Source organism: Oryctolagus cuniculus, chromosome 7 (assembly GCF_051225735.1).
Source record: "Oryctolagus cuniculus isolate XC-2025 breed Fujian yellow rabbit chromosome 7, ASM5122573v1, whole genome shotgun sequence".
NCBI lineage: Eukaryota > Metazoa > Chordata > Mammalia > Lagomorpha > Leporidae > Oryctolagus > Oryctolagus cuniculus.
The window spans coordinates 62,445,759-62,471,277 of record NC_142873.1 but is presented as its reverse complement, the minus strand read 5'-3'; the positions used below and the strand labels follow the sequence as shown (position 1 = coordinate 62,471,277).

Genomic DNA, 25,519 nt, shown 5'->3' with positions numbered 1-25,519 from the left:
ACTGAAGAACAGTGTAGATTATAACTTGAATTGCCAGGCAAAAATTTTAAGAAACCTTGAGAATTTTAAGAAATTAGGAAGCATATATCACTAAGTGTTGTTGGGGACAAGAACAAAGCAGACTGTGTTATATCTATAAAAATGAAGTTTGCCACTCTTTCAAGAGACTTCCGATTTTTGACTTGTTCATTCATCCAAAAAATATTTCCTGGGAAAGTACTGCAAGACACAGCAAGCAGCAATTCACAGTTCCTACTTACAGGGAGGTAAATAGTCAACTCCAATAAAGAATGATGGTGCTAAATAGCAGTCATCGACTCTTAAGTATGTAGTTATTCTCAATAAATGGGTGTCTTTTGCAAATTGAACCTTTGGTTGAAGTAGATATTATGTGCCAGTTCTTTCTTGGTATCATACAAATTTCTGAGGAAATAACGTTGCATAGTGTCACTCCTTCAATCAGCAATACCTCACTAGATGATTTTCTGGCCTCCTACTTTTCTAACAGTTGATAATTCACTACACTTTTATAACCATGACTCATAGCATAAAACAGTAAAAAAAAGGTCACTTACAGTAAAACGGTTCCAGTGATGGGCAATTTCTTCAACATTTCTTTCAGGTTTAAATAAAAAATACTTCCTCCATTCATTCCAGTCCACTGTCAGTGACCCATCAATGTCCATGCTGTATGTTTTTTAAAAGAATATAATTAATTATAATCAATAAACTTCAGAGAAATCATCACAATGACATCTTCTATTCTTAATGTCAGAAATTTGTGGCTATAGTTGAACTCTTCTCATTGTTATTTTTCTGATACAGAATCCACCTAACATCTATTTCTATGGGAATAAGTCCTTCAACACAGAGCTATTAAAGTGTAAAATGAGGTTCTAAGTACAATGGCCTTATAAATTATAAAGAACTACAGAACTGGAAGCCAGTATTACTGCATGACAATATTCTTGTATGTCTTCTTTTTTTTTTTTTTTCTGGACAGGCAGAGTGGACAGTGAGAGAGAGAGACAGAGAGAAAGGTCTTCCTTTGCCGTTGGTTCAGCCCCCAATGGCCGCCATGGCCGCCATGGCCGGTGCGCTGCGGCCGGCGCACCGCGCTGATCCAATGGCAGGAGCCAGGTACTTATCCTGGTCTCCCATGGGGTGCAGGGCCCAAGTACTTGGGCCATCCTCCACTGCACTCCCTGGCCACAGCAGAGAGCTGGCCTGGAAGAGGGGCAACCGGGGCAGAATCTGGCGCCCCAACCGGGACTAGAACCCGGTGTGCCGGCGCCGCAAGGCGGAGGATTAGCCTAGTGAGCCAACGCACCGGCCCTTGTATTTCTTCTTAAACATTTCTCTTTTCTGTCATATAACATCATCTTTTAACATCTTTTAACTTTTCAAGTATATATTCAGTAGTGAATAATTACCCCTGGCTATGGATCTCCAAAGGCAATTTCCATTTCTGATGAAGGGAACATTCATAAAGATCAAATATGAAAAATATCAAAAGAAGACTAAATTTCCATGAAAACATAATTTCCATTAATATAAAAAGTTCAAACCAATTAAGAACTCTCAAAGAATTTCTCAAATCCCCAAATAAAATTAAGAATTTGACAAAATATAGTGAAATACAATGTTTTATATTTTGCTTCCAAAATTTTAGATTCTCATCTCAGTCCATTCTTTTCTCATTTTCTTTGGCAACTACTGCTAAGTATTGCACCAAATCATCCTGACTCTCACTCTCAGGCCATGCCATTCCCTATTTTGCCCCAAAACATGAGTGTTCAAGCAGTCACATCTTTTAAAAAAATATATTTCCAACAACACAAAACAAGAGTATTCATCATAATCTAGTGAGATTTATCTCAGGGAATTCAAGGCTGGTTCAACATACAAAAATCAATAAATGAAATATATATCTGTCAACAGAATTAAGGACAAAAATCATGTGATCACCTCAATAGACACAGAAAAAGCATTCAATAAAATTAAATATCTATATATCTATATATGATTTTAAAAACAAACACTGAAAAATTAGGTATAGAAAGAATATGCCTCAACATAATAAAGGCTACATACAAAAAATCTACAGCTAATATCGTATTGAATAGGTAAAACCTATAACAACATTTCCTCTAAGATCTGGAAGCAGTCCACTTTCACAGCTCTTATTAAATATAGTACTAGAAGTTTTAGCCACAGCAATTAGGAAAGAGACACAAATAAAAGTACACAAAGAGGAAAGGGAGAAGTCAAATTATCCCTGCTTGCAGATGACATAATTCTAGAGAGACAGAAACCTAAAGCAATTGATAAGTATATTCATTAAAGTTGTAGAATATAAAAATAGAGAAATCAGAATTTTTATATACCAATAATAAACTCACAGAGAAAGAAATTATAAGATCAATCACATTTACAGTAGTTACAAAAAAAAAACCACCTTGGAATAAATTTAACCAAGAATATGGAAGACCACAGTAAAAATTACAAAAAGCTCATAAAAGAAATTGAGAAAAACACCAAAAAATAGAAAGATCTTCCATTTTCATAGATTCTAAGAATTAATATTACTAAAATATCAGTTACTAAAATTAATTTACAGGCCGGCGCCGCGGCTCACTAGGCTAATCCTCCGCCTTGGGGCGCCGGCACACTGGGTTCTAGTCCCGGTCGGGGCGCCGGATTCTGTCCCGGTTGCCCCTCTTCCAGGCCAGCCCTCTGCTGTGGCCAGGGAGTGCAGTGGAGGATGGCCCAAGTTCTTGGGCCCTGCACCCCATGGGAGACCAGGAAAAGCACCTAGCTCCTGGCTCCTGCCATCGATCAGCGCGGTGCGCCGGCCGCGGCGGCCATTGGAGGGTGAACCAACGGCAAAGGAAGACCTTTCTCTCTGTCTCTCTCTCTCACTGTCCACTCTGCCTGTCAAAAAAAAAAAATTAATTTACAGATTCAGTGCAATCTCCATTAAAATACTGATATATTCTTCACAGAATTAGGAAAAAAGATCCTTAAAATTCACAGGGAAGTACAAAAGACCCTCAACAGTCAAAGCAAACTTGAACAAAAAGAACAAGCCAGGAAGCATTATCATACCAAATTTCTTTTTTTTTTAATCTTTTTTTTTTACTTTTATTTAATGAATATAAATTTCCAAAGTACAGCTTATGGATTACAATGGCTTCCCCACCCATAACTTCCCTCCCACCCGCAACCCTCCCATCTCACGCTCCCTCTCCCCTTCCATTCACATCATGATTCATTTTCGATTCTCTTTATATACAGAAGATCAGTTTAGCATATATTAAGTAAAGATTTCAACAGTTTGCTCCCACACAGAAATATAAAGTGAAAAATACTGTTTGAGTACTAGTTATAGCATTAAATCTCAATGTACAGCACACTAAGGACAGAGATCCTACATGAGGAGTAAGTGCACAGTGACTCCTATTGTTGACTTAACAAATTGACACTCTTGTTTATGGCATCAGTAATCACCCTAGGCTCTTGTCATGAGCTGCCAAGGCTATGAAAGCCCCCTGAGTTCACCAACTCTGATCATATTTAGACAAGGCCATGGTCAAAGTGGAAGTTCTCTCCTCCCTTCAGAGAAAGGTACCTCCTTCTTTGATGACCCGTTCTTTCCACTGGGATCTCACTCACGGAGATCTTTCATTTAGGTTTTTTTTTTCCCCAGAGTGTCTTGGCTTTCCATGCCTGAAATACTCTCATGGGCTTTTCAGCCGGATCCGCATGCCTTAAGGGCTGATTCTGAGCCCAGAGTGCTGTTTAGGACATCTGCCGTTCTAGGGTCTGCTGTGTATCATACCAAATTTCAAGACATGCTACAGTACTATTATAACAAACACAGCATGTTACTGCACAAAAACACATAGACCAAAGGAACAATATACAGACCCTAGAAATTAATCCACATATCTACAGCCAACTGATCTTTGATGAAGGTACCAAAAACATACACTGGAAAAAGGACAGTCTTTTCAATAAATGGTGCTGTGAAAACTGGATATGCAGAAGATTGAACTCTCCTACCCCTATCTCTCACCCTATATAAAAAAAAGGGATCAAAGATCTAAATGTAAGACTTGAGACTATGAAACTATTAGAAGAAACCATAGAGAAAACATTTCAAGATATTGGTATAGCCAAGACTTTTAAAAAGAGTTTTCAAAAGCATGCACATTGGGATGGCGCCACGGCTCAACAGGCTAATCCTCTGCCTTGCAGCGCCGGCACACCAGATTCTAGTCCTGGTCGGGGCACCGGATTCTGTCCCAGTTGCCCCTCTTCCAGGCCAGCTCTCTGCTATGCCACAGGAGTGCAGTGGAGGATGGCCCAAGTCTTTGGGAGACTAGGGGAAGCATCTGGCTCCTGGCTTCGGATCAGCGCGATGTGCCGGTCGCAGCGCGCTGGCCACGGCGGCCATTGGAGGGTGAACCAACGGCAAAAAGGAAGACCTTTCTCTCTGTCTCTCTGTCTCTCTGTCTCTCTCACTATCCACTCTGCCTGTCAAAAAAAAAAAAAAAAGCATGCACATCAAAAGCAAAAATCAAATGGGATTATATCAAACTAAGAAGCTTCTGCACAGAAAACAATCAACAGAGGGAAGAGACAACCAACAATATAGGAAAAAATATTTGTGAACTATTCATGCAAAAAGGATTAATATCTAGAATATTATTCAGGAATTAATAAACTAAGAAAACATTAAATGATTCAGTTGATAAATGGGCAAAGGATCTGAATAGATACTTCTCAAAAGGAGAAACACAAATGGCTGATGACTATGTGAAAACAATATTCAGTCTTACTAGTCATCAGGGAAATCCAAATCAAAACCATAATCAGATATCATCTTACTCTACTTAGACTGGCTAACAGCAAAAATACACATACACAAAAAAAATAACAAACACTGGCCAAGATGTGGAGAGAAGGAAGCATTTATACACTGTTGGTGGTAATGAAAATTAGTACAGCATTTATGATCAGTATGAACACTCCTCAAAAAACTACAAACAGATCAATCATATGATCGAGCTATCACTCTTCTGGTTATATATCCTAAGGAACTGAAATCAGCATTATCAAGGAAATACCCTGTCATTGCAGCATTATTCATATTAGCCAAGATATAGAATCAACCTAGATGTCCATTACTTGATAAATGGATAAAGAAAGTGTGGTTGGATTCCAAGATGGCTGAATAGGGAAAAGACATATGATTTTGGCCAGGGGAAGGTAAGAGAAGAAAAGCAGAGGAAGTGAGTGCCCAAGGGAGAGAAGTTTGCAGTGGAAATTCTATAGAAAGAACAGAGACTCCATTGACAGTGTGATCAGTTCAAACACACAGCAGCAAGCAGGGACACCACCCATGACTCCTATTGCCAGGGGCTGGAGGATAAGCCAGTTTCTGAGAGCAAGGTGACAGCAGACGGCTCCAGGCCCTGTCATGGTGATATTGCTCCCAAGTAGGAGACCTGGAAGAAGCTCCTGGCTCCTGGCTTCGGATCAGCTTAGCTCTGGCCATTGCAGCCATCTGGGGAGTGAACCAGCAGATGGAAGACCTCTCTCTCTCTCGCTCGCTCTACCTCTCTATGCAACTCTTTCAAATAAATAAAAATAAATCTTGGGCTGGCGCTGTGGCTCACTAGGCTAATCCTCCACCTTGCGGCGCCGGCACACCGGGTTCTAGTCCCAGTCGGGGCGCCGGATTCTGTCCCGGTTGCCCCTCTTAGAGGCCAGCTCTCTGCTGTGGCCAGGGAGTGCAGTGGAGGATGGCCCAAGTACTTGGTCCCTGCACCCCATGGGAGACCAGGATAAGCACCTGGCTCCTGCCATTGGATCGGTGCGATGCGCTGGCCACAGCGCACTGGCCGTGGCGGCCATTGGAGGGTGAACCAATGGCAAAGGAAGACCTTTCTCTCTGTCTCTCTCTCTCTCTCTCACTATCCACTCTGCCTGTCAAAAAAATAAATAAATAAATAAATAAAATATTTTTTAAAAAAATCTTAAAAAAAAGTTTTAATGGGCCGGCGCCAGCGCTGTGGCTCAATAGGCTAATCCTCTGCCTAGTGGCGCCGGCACACCAGGTTCTAGCCCCGGTCAGGGTGCCGGATTCTGTGTCGGTTGCCCCTCTTTCAGGGTAGCTCTCTGCTATGGCACAGGAGTGCAGCAGAGGATGGCCCAAGTGCTTGGGCCCTGCACCCCATGGGAGACCAGGAGAAGCACCTGACTCCTGGCTTCGGATCAGCCTAATGCGCCGGCCACAGTGCGCCGGCCGTGGCGGCCATTGGAGGGTGAACCAATGGCAAAAGGAAGACCTTTCTCTCTGTCTCTCTCTCTCTCACTGTCCACTCTGTCAAAAATAAAAAATAAATTAAAAAAAAGTTTTAATGGATCTAAAAGGAGACATAGTCTCCAATACACTAATATTGAGGTCTTCAATATCCCACTTTCATCAATGGACAGATCAACTAAATCGGAAAGGAACAAAGAAACAACACAGCTAATCTACACTGTGGACCAAATGGACTTAATTGATATCTACAGAATATTTCATCCCACAGTTGCAGAATACACATTCTTTTCATCAATGTATGAAATTTCTCTAGAATAGATCATATTCTAGACATAAAGCAAGTCTTAGAAAATTAAAAAAAAACTGAAATCATACCATATATCTTTGATGACCACAGTGGAATAAGCTGCAAATTATCAACTTAAGAAACTCTTAAAAAGTATGCAAACACCTGGAGACTGAACAACATGCTCCTGAATGAACAGTGGATCACAGAAGAAATCAAAAGGGAAATTTCTAAAAATGAATGAAAATGACAACACAACATCTAAAAACTTATGGATACAGCAAAAGCAGTGTTAATAGGGAAGTTTACAGCAAGTAGTGCCTAAATCAAGAAACTGGAAAATCATCAAATAAATGATCTACCAATGCATCTCAAGATCCTGGAAAAACAACAAGCCAAACCCAAAATCAGTAGGAGAAAGGAAATAATTAAAATTATAGAATAAACAAAATTGATACCAAAAAATTATACAAAAGATCAGTGAAATGAAGAGCTGGTTTTTTGAAAAAAATAAAATAAAATTGATACACCTTTGGCCCAAATAACCCAAAAAAAAGAGAAAACTCAAATCAATAAAATTAAGACCCCCTACTTTATACTTTATACAAAAATCAACTTAAAATAGATCAAAGATCTAAATCTATGAACTGATACCATCAAATTACTAGAAGAAAACATTGGGGAACCTCTGTAAGACATTGGCAAAGGCAAAGATTTCTTAGAAAAGATCCCAGAAACACAGACAATACAAGCAAAAATAGACAAATGGGATTACATCAAGCTAAGAAGGTTATGCACTGCAAAGGAAACACTCAACAAAGTGAAGAGGCAACTGACAGAGTGGAAGAAAATATTTGCAAACTATGCAACTGATAAAGGATTAATATCCAGAATCTATAAAGAGCCCAAGAAGCTCAACAACAACAAACAATCCACTGAATGTAGATAGTTATCACCTAATTTATTGTTTTTCTCCTTTTGGATTGAGGGCTCCATGAGAGCAAGGATTTTTACCTATTCCCTTCACTAATGCAAACCTAGCATGTAGATGCATGCGAGGCATATAGTAAACACCAGTGAATATTAGTTAGCAACTGAGTAAGCTTCCTTCTACCACTTTCATCCTCACCACCTGTACTCTAAACTCAGAGGATGAAATGTTAACTTTTATCTGATGACTCTCCCTCTTCAGCTGTAGATGCCATCCTCATGGACTCAATCAGCTCTCTTCTCTCTACAACATATCCACACACCTTTACTAATAGCTAATTATTCTCAACTCTTTCTCATCTTTAAAACTTAAAAACACGAAAATTTGATGTTTTATTTGTGCCTTCCTTCTTATCTAAATTTCCCAAATCAGTAAGCCAGTTACAGTCCCCACATGCTCACATCCTACACAGTCAACAGCTCTGTGCAATCTGACTTGACTCTTCACCATACTTCTGAAACTGCTTTTACTAAGATCACCAAAATCTCCCATATTTCATAGCCAATGAATATTTTTCAATACTTTCATTGGTCTTTTTGGTTAAAAGAAAAAAATCTAAATAAATGAAGATATAAAATGTTCATGGAAGAGAAGATCTAACATTTATACCAATTCTCCTAATTAACCTATAAATTCAATAATTGTAATTTAAATTCTATAAAGAGTGTGTTTGGGGATGTGTATATGTGTAGGCATGTGTGTGAAAATGAAGAAACACAGGGCTGGCATTGTGGCGCATCAGGTTAAGCCTCGGCCTATGACAACAGCATCCCATATCAGAGTGCTAGTTCAAGTCCCAGCTGTCCCACCATAATCCCTGCTAATGTGCCTGGGAAAGCAGCAGAATACCTGGGTCCATGCCATCCATGTGGGAGATATGGTTGGAGTTCTAACTCCTAGCTTCAGCCTAGCTCAGTCCTGGCCATTACAGCTATTTTGGGGAGTTAAACCAGTGAATGCAAGATATCTCTCTCTCTCTGACACTCTGCTTTTCAAAAAATAAGTATTTTTAATATTATATTAAAGAGAAAGTAATATAAATATTTTAAAAAGAAAATGAAGAGGGGCCGGTGCTGTGGCACAGCAGGTTAAAGACCTGGCCTGAAGTGCCGGCATCCCATATGGGCGCCGGTTCTAGTCCTGGCTGCTTCTCTTCTGATCCAGCTCTCTGCTATGGCCTGGAAAGGCAGTAGAAGATGGCCCAAGTCCTTGGGCCCCAGAAGAAGCTTGAGACCCAGAAGAAGCTCCTGGCTTCGGATCGGTGCAGCTCCAGCCATTGCGGCCATCTGAGTGAACCAGCAGATAGAAGACCTCTCTCTGTCTCTACCTCTCTCTATAACTCTGACTTTCAAATAAATAAAATAAATCTTTAAAAAAAATAAAAAGAAGAAACAGAAGATATCAAGATGTATTATAAAGTGATAGTAACTAAGACATGTATTTTCATGTATAATAGACAACAACTAGTGTAACAGAAAAAAAAACCAGAAATACATGCATACACAGATGTAAATTTAATATATGACAGAAGTAACTTGAAATCTGTGGGAGAAGGATAGGCTAGTCAACCAATTGTGATAGAACAACAAATTATATAGAAAAAATGAACTTGGATCCCCATTCCACACCATACACAAAATCAATTACAAATGAAAATTTTTTAGAAATGTGAAATACAAGAAGGTTTAAACTGTATCTTTACTAGGTATATTCCAAGGTAAGGAATTATTTTCATGCTATCAAAAGCACAACCATAAAATATAAAATATACAAACATAACTACATTAAAATCAAAATTTTCTGCACAAGGAAAATCTTTTTAAAAACTTTTAAATAAGCAACAAGCTGGGAAAAGACATTTGCAGTGTATATCACCATAGAGTTAATATTCAGATAAAAAAAAAAACAAGCCATTAAGAAAAAGACAATGAGATGGATATTTGACCTACCCATCAAGATAAGTACATTCCTTATCAGAGTACCTGAGTTCAATACCCAACTCTAGCTTCTGATTCCGTCTCCCTACTCATGCAGACCCTGGGAGACAGCAGTAGCAGCTCAGGTAATTGGGTTCCTGCCAACCCTGTGGGAGACCTGAATTTCTTTTTTTTTTTAACTTTTATTTAATGAATATAAATTTCAAAAGTACGACTTATGGATTACAATGGCTTCCCCCCCATACCGTCCCTCCCACCCACAACCCTCCCCTTTCCCACTCCCTCTCCCCTTCCATTCACATCAAGATTCATTTTCGATTATCTTAATATACAGAAGATCAGCTTAGTATACATCAAGTAAGGGTTTCAACAGTTTGCTCCCACACAGGAACTTAAAGTGAAAAATAATAGATGATTTTTTTTAAATGATGATGAAATCAGATCAGACCTATTGTCATGTTTAATCCCAGTGAGAGTCAAGTTGGGAATTGATAATTTCTTTTTTTTTTTTTACAGAAGATCAGTTTAGTATGCATTAAGTAAAGATTTCAACAGTTTGCACCCCCATAGAAACACAAAGTGAAATATATTGTTTGAGTACTCGTTATAGCATTAAATCTCAATGCACAGCACATTAAGGACAGAGATCCTACATGAGGAGTAAGTGCACAGTGACTCCTGTTGTTGACTTTACCAATTGACACTCCTGTCTATGGCATCAGTAATCTCCCTATGCACCAGTCATGAGTTTCCAAGGCTATGGAAGCCCCTTGAGTTCTCCGACTCTTATCTTGTTTAGACAAGGTCATAGTCAAAGTGGAGGTTCTCTCCTCCCTTCAGAGAAAGGTACCTCCTTCTTTGAAGACCTGTTCTTCCCACTGGGATCTCACTCACAGAGATCTTTTGCCAGAGTGTCTTGGCTTTCCATGCCTGAAATACTCTCATGGGCTTTTCAGCCAGATCCGAATGCCTTTAGGGCTGATTCTGAGGCCAGAGTGCTATTTAGGACATCTGCCATTCTATGAGTCTGCTGAGTATCTCACTTCCCATGTTGGATCACTCTCCCCTTTATTTATTCTATCGGTTAGTGTTAGCACGTACTAGACTTGTTTATGTGCTCCCTTTGACTCTTAGTCCTTTCATTATGATCAATTGTGAACTGAAATTGATCACTTGGAATAGTGAGATGGCATTGGTACATGCCACCTTGATGGGATTGAATTGGAATCCCCTGGTATGTTTCTAACTCTACCATTTGGGGCAAGTCAGCTTGAGCATGTCCCAAATTATACATTTCTTCCCTCTCTTATTCTCACTCTTATGTTTAACAGGGATCACATTTCAGTTAATTTTCAACACTTAAGAATAACTGTGTATTAATTACAGAATTAAACCAGTCATATTAAGTAGAACAGACAAAAAAACTACTAAGAGGGATAATGTATTAAGTTGTTCATTCACAGTCAGGGCTATGCTGATCAAGTCACCGTTTCCCATAGTGTCCATTTCACTTCAACAGGTTTCCTTTTTGGTGTTCAGTCAGTTGTCACCGATCAGGGAGAACATATGGAATTTGTCCCTTTGGGACTGGCTTATTTCACTCAGCATGATGTGTTCCAGATTCCTCCATTTTGTTGCAAATGACTGGATTTCATTGTTTCTTACTGCAGTATAGTATTCTAAAGAGTACATATCCCATAATTTCTTTATCCAGTCTACCGTTGATGGGCATTTAGGTTGGTTCCAGGTCTTGGCTATTGTGAATTGAGCTGCAATAAACATTAGGGTGCAGACCACTTTTTTGTTTGCCAATTTAAATTCCTTTGGGTAAATTCCAAGGAGTGGGATGGCTGGGTCGAACAGTAGGGTTATCTTCAGGTTTCTGAGGAATCTCCATACTGACTTCCATAGTGGCTTGACCAGTTTGCATTCCCACCAACAGTGGGTTAGTGTCCCTTTTTCCCCACATCCTCGCCAGCATCTGTTGTTGGTAGATTTCTGCATGTGAGCCATTCTAACCGGGGTGAGGTGAAACCTCATTGTGGTTTTGATTTGCATTTCCCTGATTGCTAATGACCTTGAACATTTTTTCATGTGCCTGTTGGCCATTTGGATGTCCTCTTTTGAAAAATGTCTATTGAGGTCCTTGGCCCATCTCTTAAGTGGGTTGTTGGTTTTGTTTTTGTGGAGTTTCTTGATCTCTTTGTAGATTCTGGTTATTAACCCTTTATCTGTTGCATAGTTTGCAAATATTTTTTCCCATTCTGTTGGTTGCCTCTTCACTCTCCTGACTGTTTCTTTTGCAGTACAGAAACTTCTCAATTTGATGCAATCCCAATAGTTGATTTTGGCTTTGACTGCCTGTACCTCCCGGGTCTTTTCCAGAAATTCTTTGCCTGTGCCAATATCTTGAAGGGTTTCTCCAATGTTCTCTAGTAACTTGATGGTGTCAGGTCGTAGATTTAGGTCTTTAATCCATGTTGAGTGGATTTTTGTGTAAGGTGTAAGGTAGGGGTCTTGCTTCATGATTCTGCACGTGGGAATCCAATTTTCCCAGCACCATTTATTGAATAGACTGTCCTTGCTCCAGGAATTATTTTTAGATCCTTGATCAAATATAAGTTGGCTGTAGATGTTTGGGTTGATTTCTGGTGTTTCAATTCTGTTCCATTGGTCTATCCATCTGTTTCTGTACCAGTACCATGATGTTTTGATTACAACTGCCCTGTAGTATGTCCTGAAATCTGGTATTGTGATGCCTCCGGCTTTGTTTTTGTTGTACAAGATTGCTTTAGCTATTCAAGGTCTCTTGTGCCTCCATATAAATTTCAGCACCATTTTTTCCAGATCTGCGAAGAAGGTCTTCGGTATCTTGATTGGTATTGCATTGAATGTATAAATTGCTTTTGGGAGAATGGACATTTTGATGATATTGATTCTTCCAATCCATGACCATGGAAGATTTTTCCATTTCTTGGTATCCTCTTCTATTTCTTTCTTTAAGGTTTTGTAATTTTCATCGTAGAGATCTTTTTTTTTTTTTTTTTTTGACAGGCAGAGTGGACAGTGAGAGAGACAGAGAGAAAGGTCTTCCTTTGCCGTTGGTTCACCCTCCAATGGCCGCCGCGGCTGGCGCGCTGCAGCCAGCGCACCGCGCTGATCCGATGGCAGGAGCCAGGAGCCAGGTGCTTTTCCTGGTCTCCCATGGGGTGCAGGGCCCAAGCACCTGGGCCATCCTCCACTGCACTCCCTGGCCACAGCAGTTGGCTGGCCTGGAAGAGGGGCAACCGGGACAGAATCCTGCGCCCCGACCGGGACTAGAACCCGGTGTGCCGGCGCCGCTAGGCAGAGGATTAGCCTAGTGAGCCGCAGCGCCGGCCCGTAGAGATCTTTAACGTCTTTGGTTAAGTTTATTCCAAGGTATTTGATTGTTTTTGTAGCTATTGTGAATGGTATTGATCTTAGAAGTTCTTCCTCAGCCATGGCATTGTCTGTGTATACAAAGGCTGTTGATTTTTGTGCATTGATTTTATACCCTGCTACTTTGCCAAACTCTTCTATGAGTTCCAATAGTCTCTTAGTAGAGTTCTTTGGGTCCCCTAAATAAAGAATCATGTCATCTGCAAAAAGGGATAGTTTGAGTTCTTCCTTCCCAATTTGTATCCCTTTAATTTCTTTTTCTTGCCTAATAGCTCTGGCTAGAACCTCCAGAACTATATTGAATAGCAGTGGTGAGAGTGGACATCCCTGTCTGGTACCAGATCTCAGTGGAAATGCTTCCAACTTTTCCCCATTAAATAGGATGTTGGCTGTGGGTTTTTCATAGATTGCTTTGATTGTATTGAGGAATGTTCCTTCCAAACCCAGTTTGCTTAGAGTTTTCATCATGAACGGGTGTTGAATCTTATCGAATGCTTTCTCTGCATCTATTGAGATAATCATATGGTTTTTCTTCAGCAGTCTGTTAATGTGGTGTATCATATTGATTGTCTTGCACACATTAAACCATCCCTGCATACCAGGGATAAATCCCACTTGGTCTGGGTGGATGATCTTTCTGATGTGTTGTTGCATTCTATTGGCGAGAATTTTATTGAGGATTTTTGCATCTATGTTCATCAGGGATATTGGTCTGTAATTCTCTTTCAGTGCTGCATCTTTTTCCGGCTTAGGAATTAAGGTGATGCTGGCTTCATAGAAAGAATTTGGGAGGATTCCCTCTTCTTCGATTGTTCTGAATAGTTTGAGAAGAATTGGAGTCAGTTCTTCTTTAAATGTCTGGTAGAATTCAGCAGTGAATCCATCTGGTCCTGGGCTTTTCTTTGTTGGGAGGGCCTTTATTACTGTTTCAATTTCTGTCTCAGTTATGGGTCTGTTTAGGTTTTCGATGTCTTCCTGGTTCAATTTAGGTAGGTTGCATGTGTCCAGGAATCTATCCATTTCTGATAGGTTTCCCTGTTTGCTGGCATACAAGTCCTTGTAGTAATTTCTGATGATTCTTTTTATTTCTGTGGTGTCTGTTGTTACATTTCCTTTTTCATCTCTGATTTTATTGATTTGGGTCTTTTCTCTTCTTTTTTTAGTTAGTTGGGCCAATGGGGTGTCAATTTTGTTTATTTTTTCAAAAAACCAGCTCCTCGTTTGGCTGATTTTTTGTAATGTTTTCTTGATTCAATCCTGTTGATTTCTTCTCTGATTTTAATTATTTCTCTTCTCCTACTAGATTTGGGTCTGGTTTGCTGTAGGTTTTCTAGATCCTTGAGGTGAATTGAAAGCTCATCTATTTGGTGCCTTTCCAATTTCTTGATGTAGGCACCTATTGATATAAACTTTCCTCTTAACACTGCTTTTGCTGCGTCCCATAAGTTTTGGTATGTTGTGTTGTTATCCTCATTTACTTCCAGAAAATTTTTGATTTCTCTTTTAATTTCTTCTATGACCCATTGTTCATTCAGGAGCATGTTGTTCAATCTCCATGTGTTTGCGTATGCTCTAGGGATTCCTGAGTTGCTAATTTCCAACTTCATTCCTTTATGGTCTGAGAAGCTGCATGGTATGATTCTAATTCTTTTGAATTTGCTGAGACTTGCTTTATGGCCTAGTATGTGGTCAATCCTAGAGAAGGTTCCATGTACTGCTGAGAAGAATGTAAAATCTTTAGCTGTAGGATTGAAAGTTCTGTATATATCTGTTAGATCCATTTCGGCTATAGTGTCGTTTAAATCTACTGTATCCTTGTTGATCTTCTGTCCTATTGATCTGTCTATTTCTGAGAGTGGAGTATTGAAGTCCCCCAGTACTACTGTATTGGGGTCTAAGTCTCCCTTTAAGTCCGTTAACAAATCTTTTAGATAAACTGGTGCCCTGTAGTTTGGTGCATATACATTGATAATTGTTATATCTTCTTGTTGTATTGATCCCTTAATCATTATATAGTGCCCCTCTTTGTCTCTCTTAACAGTTTTTGTGGTAAAGTTTATGTTGTCCGATATTAAGATGGCTACGCCCACTCTTTTTTCATTTCTGTTGGCATGGTATATCTTTTTCCAGCCTTTCACTTTCAGTCTGTATGGATCTTTGTTGGAAAGATGTGTTTCTTGTAAGCAGCAAATAGATGGGTTTTGTTCCGTAACCCAATCAGCCAATCGGTGTCTTTTAACTGGACAGTTCAGGCCATTCACGTTCAATGTGACTAATGAAAAGTGGTAACTTTGCCCTGCCATTTGCCAAAGATAAGTTCTAATATATGCTTTGAATTCCCTGTGATCTTTTGCTGTGAGGTTTCCTTCCTTTATCTTCTTTCATATTGATGACCGTGTTTCTGTGTGTAACACATCTTTAAGCATCTTTTGCAGGGCTGGACGAGTGGCAACAAATTCTTTCAATTTCTGTTTGCTATGGAAAGTCTTTATTTCACCTTCATTCACAAATGATAGCATTGCAGGATATAATATTCTGGGCTGGCAGTTTTTCTCTCTTAGTACCTGGGCTATATCTCGCCATTCCCTCCTAGCTTGTAGGGTTTCTGATGAGAAGTCAGCTGTGAGTCTGATAGGAGATCCTCTGAGAGTAATCTGACGTTTCTCTCTTGAACATTTTAGGATCTTTTCTTTATGTTTCACTGTGGAGAGTTTAATTACAACGTGTCGTGGTGAGGATCTCTTTTGGTCGTGTTTATTAGGGGTTCTGTGGGCTTCCTGTACTAGGATTTCTCTGTCCTTCTCCAAACCTGGGAAATTTTCTGCTAATATCTCACTAAAAAGGCCTTCTAATACTTTCTCCCTCTCCATGCCTTCAGGAACTCCTAGAACCCAAATGTTGGGTTTTTTAATAGTATCCTGAAGATTCCTGACAATATGTTTTAGATTTCTAATTTCCTCTTCTTTTCTTTGGTCTGACTGTATCCTTTCCTGTTCTCTGTCTTCTAAGTCCGATATTCTCTCTTCTGCTTCACCCATTCTGTTTGTAAGGCTCTCTATTGTGTTTTTCATTTGATCTATTGAATTCTTCACTTCAGTCACTTTCACAGTTTCCTGTTGTACTAGTTGTTTCGTTTCATTTTGATTCCTCCTTAATATTTCATTTTCATGAGAGAGATTTTCTATCTTGTCCATTAAGGATTTCTATAGTTCAAGAATTTGTTTTTGAGAACTTCTTAATGTTCTTATCAAATTTTGAGATCTGCTTCTTGCATTTCTTCTATGTCATCATCTTCATAATCTTGAATTGGGGTGTCTTTTTCATTTGAGGGCATCATGGTGACTTCCTTGTTTTTATTACCTCGGTTTTTGCGTTTGTTATTTGGCATATTGGAGATATTTGGTTTCTTCACTGTGGTGCTTTTTCTTGTTATACTATGACTCTAGATTAAGTGGACTATCTGTTTTTGATGGAGCCTTAGGGCTTGAGATGGGTGTGGCCTGAGAGCTCTGTTTGGTGTGCCAAAGGTGACACTCCCAGGTTAGGCGTGGTAAATCTCTCTCTCTCTCTTTCTTTTTTTTGATTCAAAAGGGAAGTAATTCCACACAGCTGAATGAAGTTGGAGGTAGTTAGCAGGCAAATGATATACCCACAGGAGCCAGAGATCGGAAGCTCTTTCCCAAGGACCACACAGGGAATCTGTTCGGCCCTCAGAGTGGGCTCAAATTCTCCTTCAGTCTCCCACTGAGTTGCCAAAGTTACGGAATTGTAGCGTCTCTGGAGAGTGCTCACGTGAATTCCGTGAGTTCTCTCCCCCACCATCTCTTTTTTCACAGTCTCAGTTCAGTAGCACCACAAATTTACTAGGTCCTAATCTCCTGTTAATTCGCCCCGCCCAGAGTCAGGTTTTTCTGCTAGGCTCAGGGCCAGTGCAGACCTGAGGTCACTCTGCTTATGACGTGTGTCCAAGATGGCGCCTGCTCTTTGTCTTGCTCGCCCTTGAGAGGTGAGCGGAGAGAGAGAAACCCGTGTCCGTACCAGTCACCTTTTTTTTTCTCTCTCTCTCTCTTTCAGTTAGCCTGGTGAACTTCCCCCCCTCCCCCCGGGGGTCGTTCCCTCTAGTCTCCTCTCTCCACTTGCCTGCCGGTGTCTCGGGCTATTGAGGTTCGGCTCACCTCGCATTCCAGCGCTGGTGTGTTGAGTCTGCCGCTGGTGTCCCGAACTGTGGGCTCCTACGCTCTCCACGCAGGTCCGCTGTGAATCACGTGTTCCGGAAGAGTTTCTTCTGCTGTTTCCTCCCCTACTCTTCCTTGAACCTGCAGTATCTCCACTTTTATTAAACTATCTCTCCCCGGACTATCAGTGTGCTCCCTTCCTATTCCGCCATCTTGCCTCCTCTCCGGGAGACCTGAATTTCTTCCAAGCTTGGGAATTTCAGCCCAGCCCAGCCCCAGATGTTACAGGCATCTGGGAAGTGAGCCAGCAGATGGGAGCTCTCTCTTGCCTGTCTTGCTCTCTCTGTGTCTCTCTGTCTCTCAAACAAAAATTTAAAAAAGAAGACAACCAATCTAGTTGATAAATATGCAAAAGGTATGAACAGCTAATTCACAAAAAAATAAATATCCAAATGGCCACTGAATACATGCAGAAATATTCAGTCTTGCTAGTAATGATAAACATAATTAATTACATTAAAATAAATTAAAGATTTATGACCTTATATTTGGAAAATTTTAAAATATTGGAAAATCACTGTATCAAGTGTTGGGTTGGGAATACATTTCTGGCAGGAATCTAAACAAGTACAACAACTTTGATGAGCAATTTGGAATATCTCATTAAAGTTAAATGTGTTCATGCCCCATATCCAAACAACTCCATTACAAGTAACGTAAGAGACACAGGAGAAGTACACAAGAATTATTCATTACAATACTGTTTTCTATTAGCAACAAAACAAAAATTTTTTAAAACCCTAAACAATAATCATCAAGAAAATTCATAAGTGAATCACATTAAATTTATAAAATAGAACCAATACAGTGACTAAAATGATTGAAGTAGAGTTATGTGCATTGACATCAACAGCAACAAACTTCCCAAGTGGGAGGATTAGAAAATAGTGATCAAAAAATATGTATGCATTATATCACAACTTAAAGTCTTAAAACATGAGAAACAGTATCACATATTTTAAGAATACAAACATAATAACACATATACACATATAAAAATCTGTATGGGCATAAGAAGTTCAGGGAAGTGGTTACTTCTCAAAGGAAGGAAATGGGTTTAGAGACAAACAGTGAAAACATTAACTGTAATGTTTTATTTATTTTTTAAAATTTAATAAAATATGGTAAAATGTTAAATACAACAAATCCAACAATGAATATGGTTATTTGTTATATTATTCCCTTTATGGTCTGTATATGCTCCTGTATGAAGTTATTCTTAACAAGTTAGCCTCATCCCAGAAATGCTTTCTGTTAGGAAATCTATTCTTCTAATTAATTATATAAACAGATCAAATAGCAGAAGTGCAGTACAGTTCAATAGAGTTCAGCATTCTCTCCTGGTCACACTTTGTTGTTCTATATATTCCTGTTTTATTTTAAAGATCTATTTATTTATTTGAAAGTCACAGTTACACAGAAAGAAGAGTGGCAGAGAGAGAGAGCTCTTCCATCTGATGGTTCACTCCCTAATTGGCCTCAATGGCCAGAGCTGTGCCGATCCAAAGCCAGGAGCCAGGAGCCTCCTCCGGGTCTCCCATGCAGGTACAGGGGCCCAAGGACTTGGGCCATCTTCTACTGCTTTCCCAGGCCATAGCAGAGAGCTGGATCAGAAGTGGAGCAGCCGGGTTTCGAACCTGTGCCTATATGGGATGCCGGCACTTCAGGCCAGGGTGTTAACCCACTGAGCCACAGCGCCGGCCCCTCTATATATTCCTATCATAATCCTTGCCACATTGCAACTGCCTTCTCACTGTGTATACACACATATACACACACACATACTCTCTCTCTCTCTCTCTCTCTCTCTCTCAATCTCTTTCTCCCCCTCACTCGCTCGTTCTCTCTGTCTCAATAAGGGTAGGGACCAGGACTGTTCCCTTGCACCCTCACTGGCTAGCACATGCCTAGCTACAAGGGTTAATCAATATCTGATTGATATACACTTGATTGGTTTGTTGATTGGTTGATTGGTTTGTTGACTAATACAAAAGTATATAATCTTACACAAAGCAGTAAATATATGCACTAAAATGTTATCAACGGGTTAACTTTGGGAAATGTATTATGGTGAGCCTAGGCAAGCTATATTTAACTCTACTATTTGAAATGAGGGACACAATAGATTTTTGGTTCTAAAGTCTTTTGAGGATTAAATGAGCTAACATATGTAAACTTCTGAGAAGAGTGTTCATGGACAGATGTCCAATAAGTATAAGCTATTAGTCACACTTTTCTAAAATTCCCAGCTATCACTTTTATTATTAAAAAGGATTTAAAGTAAATAAAAATAATTTTTGGATGTAAACACATATATGAGAACTAACCTTTCAATAATCTTCTGTGCCTCTTTTACAGAAATATTTACACCTATAACCTTGAGAGCATCAACAATTTCTGAAGTATCAATCACTCCTTCAAAGGAATAAAGAAAAGGACAATCAGCTGGAAAGTTTGAAAACACACAGAATCAAATAAGATTTAGCACATTATAACAGCACATTCCACAAGTCATAAGTATCCCAATTATTTCTCCTATTTGCCAAAATATCACAAAGAGCTAGAAGAATCCACATGCTGTTTCTCATATCAATAATAATACCATCCTTGAACATGGCTTCAATTGTTCTGTCCCCCTTCCTTTCCTTGTTGTTATATTCCATGCCTAATTATCCCTCTGATGGCTTCCAAGTCATTTATTGCCATCACCACAGTCCCATTTTAGTCCAGATGCCAATCCCTGCTCCATGTAAATCTGATAGTATTACTCCTATTGAAAAATCATCAGTATCTTCCCACCCCATTTCCCTCTAGGATCCAGTATAGAATCTTGCCTGTGCCTGCCTCTCCAGCCCCATCTGCTAGCCCTCTCCTGGCTCTGGGCTTTCGCCTTCACCTGCCTTCCTCCGGGCTCTCAGATATGACTTGCTCTCCTGGGTGGCCACAGCCTCCCGAAGAGCCACCTCCTCATCCTGGAACACTCTTCCCCACTCTTTACTTAGCTTTCACTCATCTCATGTGCTACAGCTTTGTCACCAATGTCCAGATGTAGACTGTGCTCATGCAAAAACTTTATCAAAATGTTCTAACTATCCCTCAGACTCTCAGCTGAAAAGCATATTGTTCAAAAGGTACAGCCTTTTTTGCTGGTGGCTTTTATTTTTGAAGGATACTTGCTAATTAAATGCCAACATTTAAAATTATCCCTTAGAAGAAATAACAGCAAAACCAGTAACAGGATTAAATAAGTGAGGTTTCTATCACCTTTCAAAGCCAAGTATCTAAAAATAAACCTTTACCAAAACATAGTTTATTCTTGGATAAACAAGTTTGCCAACTGTATAGAAACATACCGTCTTCATTGGTGTCCAAACTGGTAAAAGCCATCTTCATTTTTTGTTCACGATCTCTAAGGTACTGCACAAATGCACAAAAGTTCAGCAGTTTACGCGTGTCAATATTAACGGAATTTAAAATTACCTACAAGATAGAAAAAGGTGATATTAGAGACATAGGTTCAGGCAAAGTAAATTACAAATTGCAGCATTTAAACAGTTCTACATTTATTTCACGTAAATTGAATATTGTGACATAAATTATTGGTATCTTAGTTTTATAGTACTTTCTAACACTACATAGAATTTGTGACTGGCCTGGCACCGCGGCTCACTAGGCTAATCCTCCACCTTGCGGCGCCGGCACACCAGGTTCTAGTCCCGGTCGGGGATGCTGGATTCTGTTCCAGTTGCCCCTCTTCCAGGCCAGCTCTCTGTTCTGGCCCGGGAGTGCAATGGAGGATGGCCCAAGTACTTGGGCCCTGCACCCTATGGGAGACCAGGAGAAGCACCTGACTCCTGCCATCAGATCAGCGTGGTGCGCCGGCTGCAGCACGCCGCCCACGGCGGCCATTGGAGGGTGAACCAACGGCAAAGGAAGACCTTTCTCTCTGTCTCTCTCTCTCTCACTGTCCACTCTGCCTGTCAAAAAAAAATAAAAATAAAAATAAAAAAAAGAATTTGTGAGTATTAGAACTTTAAATTACAACAGAGATTGATAGTCTGCTCTTCCACACAAGAAATATACATTTATTTCTTCATTCACACAGTAATGTGTAAGGTAATACTCTGACTGAGCCATTGTCCCTGCCCTCAAGCTTATAGGCTCACAAGGAAAACAGAGAAGTAAACACATATGTAAGCAAGTAAGTGCAATAATGTGCCAAAGCCACTACGATAGAAAAGCATTTGAGGGAATAAAACTGTGAGTGGCAAGTTCTGAAAGAGGGAAAGAGATGAAGGAAATATTCATAGAACAGGTGGCTCAAGTTGAATATTAAAAAATGAATAGTTCAAGCTGTCATGCCTAATGGTTAAGATGCCAGTTAAGAGGCTTGCAGCCCACATCGTAGTGCCTGGGAGTTTTGGTTTCTGGCTTCTTGACTCCAGCTTCCATCAGTGTAGACCCTGAGAGGCAGCAGTGATGGCTCAAGTAATCGGGTGCCTGCACCCTTGAGGGAGACCTGAATTGCATCCTTGGCTCCCCGCTTCAACCCTGGCCCAGTCCTATTTGTTGCACGCATTTGGGGAGTTCATGAACCAGCAGATGGGATCCATCGGACATATACTGACATAAGGGACCAGGTAATTGTCCTTGCACTGTAGCATGTTTAGCAGCTGTTACTCACTAAAGGCCAGATTCTCACATACACAAACATACCATCAAGACCATCAAAAATGTCAAAAAATGCCACTGTCCCTAAGGGAAAAATCAATGCTGGTTGAGAACCACTGGGATGGATGTACAGAAGATGTAGCTGACTCTGGGCAGCCAGAAGAACCAGAGGACCCAGCATGTTACTAGAAGAGAAAAGAAATTAAGATTGTAGGGCTACAGCACCAATTGCTTTCTAATTCAGTGTAATGCAAAGGGAATGCAGCAAAAACTCTTAGACATACACATGGTATTCCAGTGAAAACAATGCACATTGTAGATAATAAAGACTGCCATCAGTGCTTTGGGAGGCCTTAGGGAACATATCAGCAATTTCCCCAATAAAAATGTGATATAGCACGATCCACAGAATGTAGTAATCCACCAACTTTTCTGATTATTTGCTAAATGTAGGTTTTTCTGGACTCAGATATTTGCCTTCACATCTATTATTTAATCCCAGCCTGCCAGAAAAAAAAAAACAAAACTCACTAAAATTACTTATTTTCACATTCTGAATTTAATTCGGTCTCTGCACAAGCAAAAGATTTCAGGGCCAGCATTCTGGCACAGGGGGTTAAGTTGCCACTTGTCAGGCCAGCATCCCATATCGGCACATGGGTTCAAGTCCTGGCTGCTCTGCCCCTGCTCAGGCTTCCTGCTAATGTGCCTGGGAAAACATCAGAAGAAGGCAGGAGTGTGTGGTCCCCTGGCACACGTGTGAAAGACCAGGATGGAGTTCCTGGCTCCTGGCTTTGGCCAGGCCCAGACCTAGCTGCAGCAAGCATTTGAGGAGTGAACCTGTGGATATCTCTCCCTCTCTCTCTGTCACTCTGCCTTTTAAGTAAATAAACAAGCAAATAAATTTATAAGATTTACTTATTCATTTGAAAGTCAGAATTACAAAGAGAGAGAGAGAGAGATCTTCCATCTGTTGGTTCACTCCCCAGATGGCTGCAACAGCCAGGGCTGGGCCAGGCAGAAACCAAGAGCAAGGAACTTCTTCCAGGTCTCCCACATGAGTTAGCAGGAGCCTAAGCAATCAGGCCATCTTTAGCTGCTATTCCCAGGCCATTAGCAGGGAGTTGGGTCAGAAGTGGGGCAGTCCAGTCTCAAACTGGCGCCTATACTGTATGCCAGCATTGCAGGCTTTGCCCACGATGTCACAACCTGGGGCCCCAAATAAATATCTTTTAAAAGAAAAAAATATTTCTACTGAAACTTACTATCCCATTTTACAGGTCCCTCTGTCCCCTTTTCAAACACATACACTCACATCACACTCTCATGCTGCTGCTCAGTCTTAGGTCTCTTAGCTTCTCTGCTTTTTTTTCTCTTTTTTATTTTTCTGCTTTTTTTTTAGTGGGTCAACGAGGTAAAATGTAAAGCTGTAGAAATGAGAGTCTTTTGAAAATATAACAGTAATTATATGGTCATTTGTCAGGCTTAATGACATTGCTCTACCATAGTGTATCATTTAACATTATAGGTTAAAGTGAACATACGGGGTTGTAATTCATTTGTTAGGATCAGAGCATGGCCCTCTCCTGGCATCCATTCAAGGTCAAGTGCCCATGGGAAAGCCCCGGAAGGGCATGCTGCACCGCGAGGCTAGAGCCTGTCCAAGCTGGTAGGCCACATTTCCCAAGGGCACAGCCATGGAGAGAGCTCCAGACGGGTCCTCACTGGCCACCAAGCAGTGCCCTCAGAGGCTGTCAACAAGACGTTTACGGATCTGTGTTACGGTTGCAGTAACATAACCATGGCGGGTTCCCAAGACTGGGGTCCCTCTTAAGCAAGAGGGCCCAGTTGTCCCATGTGTTACACCGCAGCAGCGCTCTAAAAGGAAGCCACCATGGGGAAAGCACTCGAAAGTGCAGCCCTTTGGGACTCCTGTCCCATCCTGCCTGGCCCGCAGTTCACCTGCTCTTCCTGGCCCAGAGAGACGCCCATGGCTTCCAGTCCCTCCTGCAGTTCCATGATGTCCACCAACCCATCGCCGTGGTGGTCCAGCTTCTGGAACAAATCTTCAAACAAACGGTCGGACTGGTATTCCTGAGCGGCCGCGGTGGGCCTGAAGAAGCTCCAGGCCTGGCGCAGCATGGTCCCTGAGCGCCTGGAGCCTGAAGAAGCCGCGGAACCTCAGGCGCAGGCCGAGCGGCAGCCACGGAGCACGCGCATAGCGAAGGCCAAGCTTGGCGCTTAGCAACCGCAGAGCTCCGCGCGTGGCAACCGTCCGCCCCAGGCGCGTGGCTGGGCGCCGCAGGTCGGAGCCCGCCTCTGGGAAGCGTCCGCCTGCGTGTCCCCCAACCCCATGGGCCAGTTTGCCCTGTCTGCTTGGCGGGAAACCGCTTCTTTTTTTTTTTTTTTTTTTGGTTAGTATTCGGCTAAAGATTCCCCAACAGTACAGTCTTAATTCGAAGTCCCATGGTGACGAATTTTGACGCTTTTTTTCAGTTGCGCTTGATATGGATTAAGCCTCCCGATGGTCTTCCTGGGCCAAGGAAGACAATTACCTGGTCCCTTATGTCCCTTCATGAGACAAGGCCAAGGTCTCCTCGCCTGTTCTCATGGAGTTGTGGAAATCCAAACCCCTTAGGAGCCAAGGGGGGAATATATTAGGGCTTCACTTTATGTTTATAAAATAAGAGAAATAAGCTTGCTGATGCTTAACATGAACTGACAATTGCATGGATATGTCATATTCGTATGTAAATAAATGTACACAAACGGAAGGCAGATGAACAAAGGAATGGAGCCCATGGCTCTTGCGGAATGGAAGTGATTAGCTGGCCAGCAGGCTAGATGGTAGATTTAGTGGGAAATGTGGGAGTCTGTCAGCAGCGACAGCAACAAGAACCACAAGAAGCACTGCCAGAGAGAAGACCAATCACCAGGGATCAGCTGACACCAACCAGCACACTCTAAGGATCTGAGCCAGGCCAATGTGCCCCTTTGGCCCAAAGCCTCAGAGGTCACAGGTAAATCATGTCCTTCCCCCACCCTGATGCTCCCTTAGGGAGAAAATTAGTGGGCAAACAGTTTTTATCGCAGAGGAAGTAACATTTTTTAAAGGACTAATTCAGTTAGCCGTCTAAGCTTTAAGACATATATGGTTAACTTTTCTTTTTGCCATTATCCAACAGGCAGGGCATAGGAGAAAGACAAGTTTAGGCAAATGAAGTACATTTTGTATACATGTCTGAACTTGAATACACACTGGAAATGTAGGAGCCTCTGTCCTGTTAGTATTATTTTTGACATTTTAAATCCTCTCCCTGTGAAGGATATTGCTAAATATTTCCTTATAATCTCTGCCAGCTGGAACAAAAAGGGATGGCAAAGTGGGGATGCGTGTTGTGCTGCATCAGGTTAAGCCACCACTTGGAACATCCATCTGCCATACTGGAATGCAGGTCCCTGTTTTGGCACCTCTGCTTCCCACTTACTGCTAATGCACCTGGGAAGGCAGCAGATGATGGTCCAAGTACGAGGGTCCCTGCCACCCACATAGGAGACCCAGATGGAGTTCCTGACTTCTGGCTTTGGCTTAACCCAGCCTTGGCTGTTTCAGTATTTTGGTAAGTGAGCCAGCAGATGGATGTT

At 41.1% G+C, this 25,519-nt stretch overlaps 1 protein-coding gene across 1 annotated transcript in view; it reads right to left on the bottom strand.

The window, feature by feature from the left end:
* The window catches only part of LOC100344331 (mitochondrial adenyl nucleotide antiporter SLC25A24), a 55,745-nt gene extending 31,632 nt beyond the window's left edge, over window positions 1-24,113 (bottom strand). Inside the window, exons 1-4 of the mRNA XM_089299392.1 lie at window positions 23,837-24,113; window positions 20,557-20,683; window positions 19,531-19,618; window positions 576-687 (exon numbers count right to left, since the gene is read on the bottom strand). Of these exons, the coding sequence (XP_089155518.1) occupies window positions 576-687; window positions 19,531-19,618; window positions 20,557-20,683; window positions 23,837-24,016 (507 nt within the window). The 5' untranslated portion in view covers window positions 24,017-24,113. The remainder of the gene's footprint in view (window positions 1-575; window positions 688-19,530; window positions 19,619-20,556; window positions 20,684-23,836) is intronic.
* Between the last annotated feature and the right edge of the window lie 1,406 nt (window positions 24,114-25,519).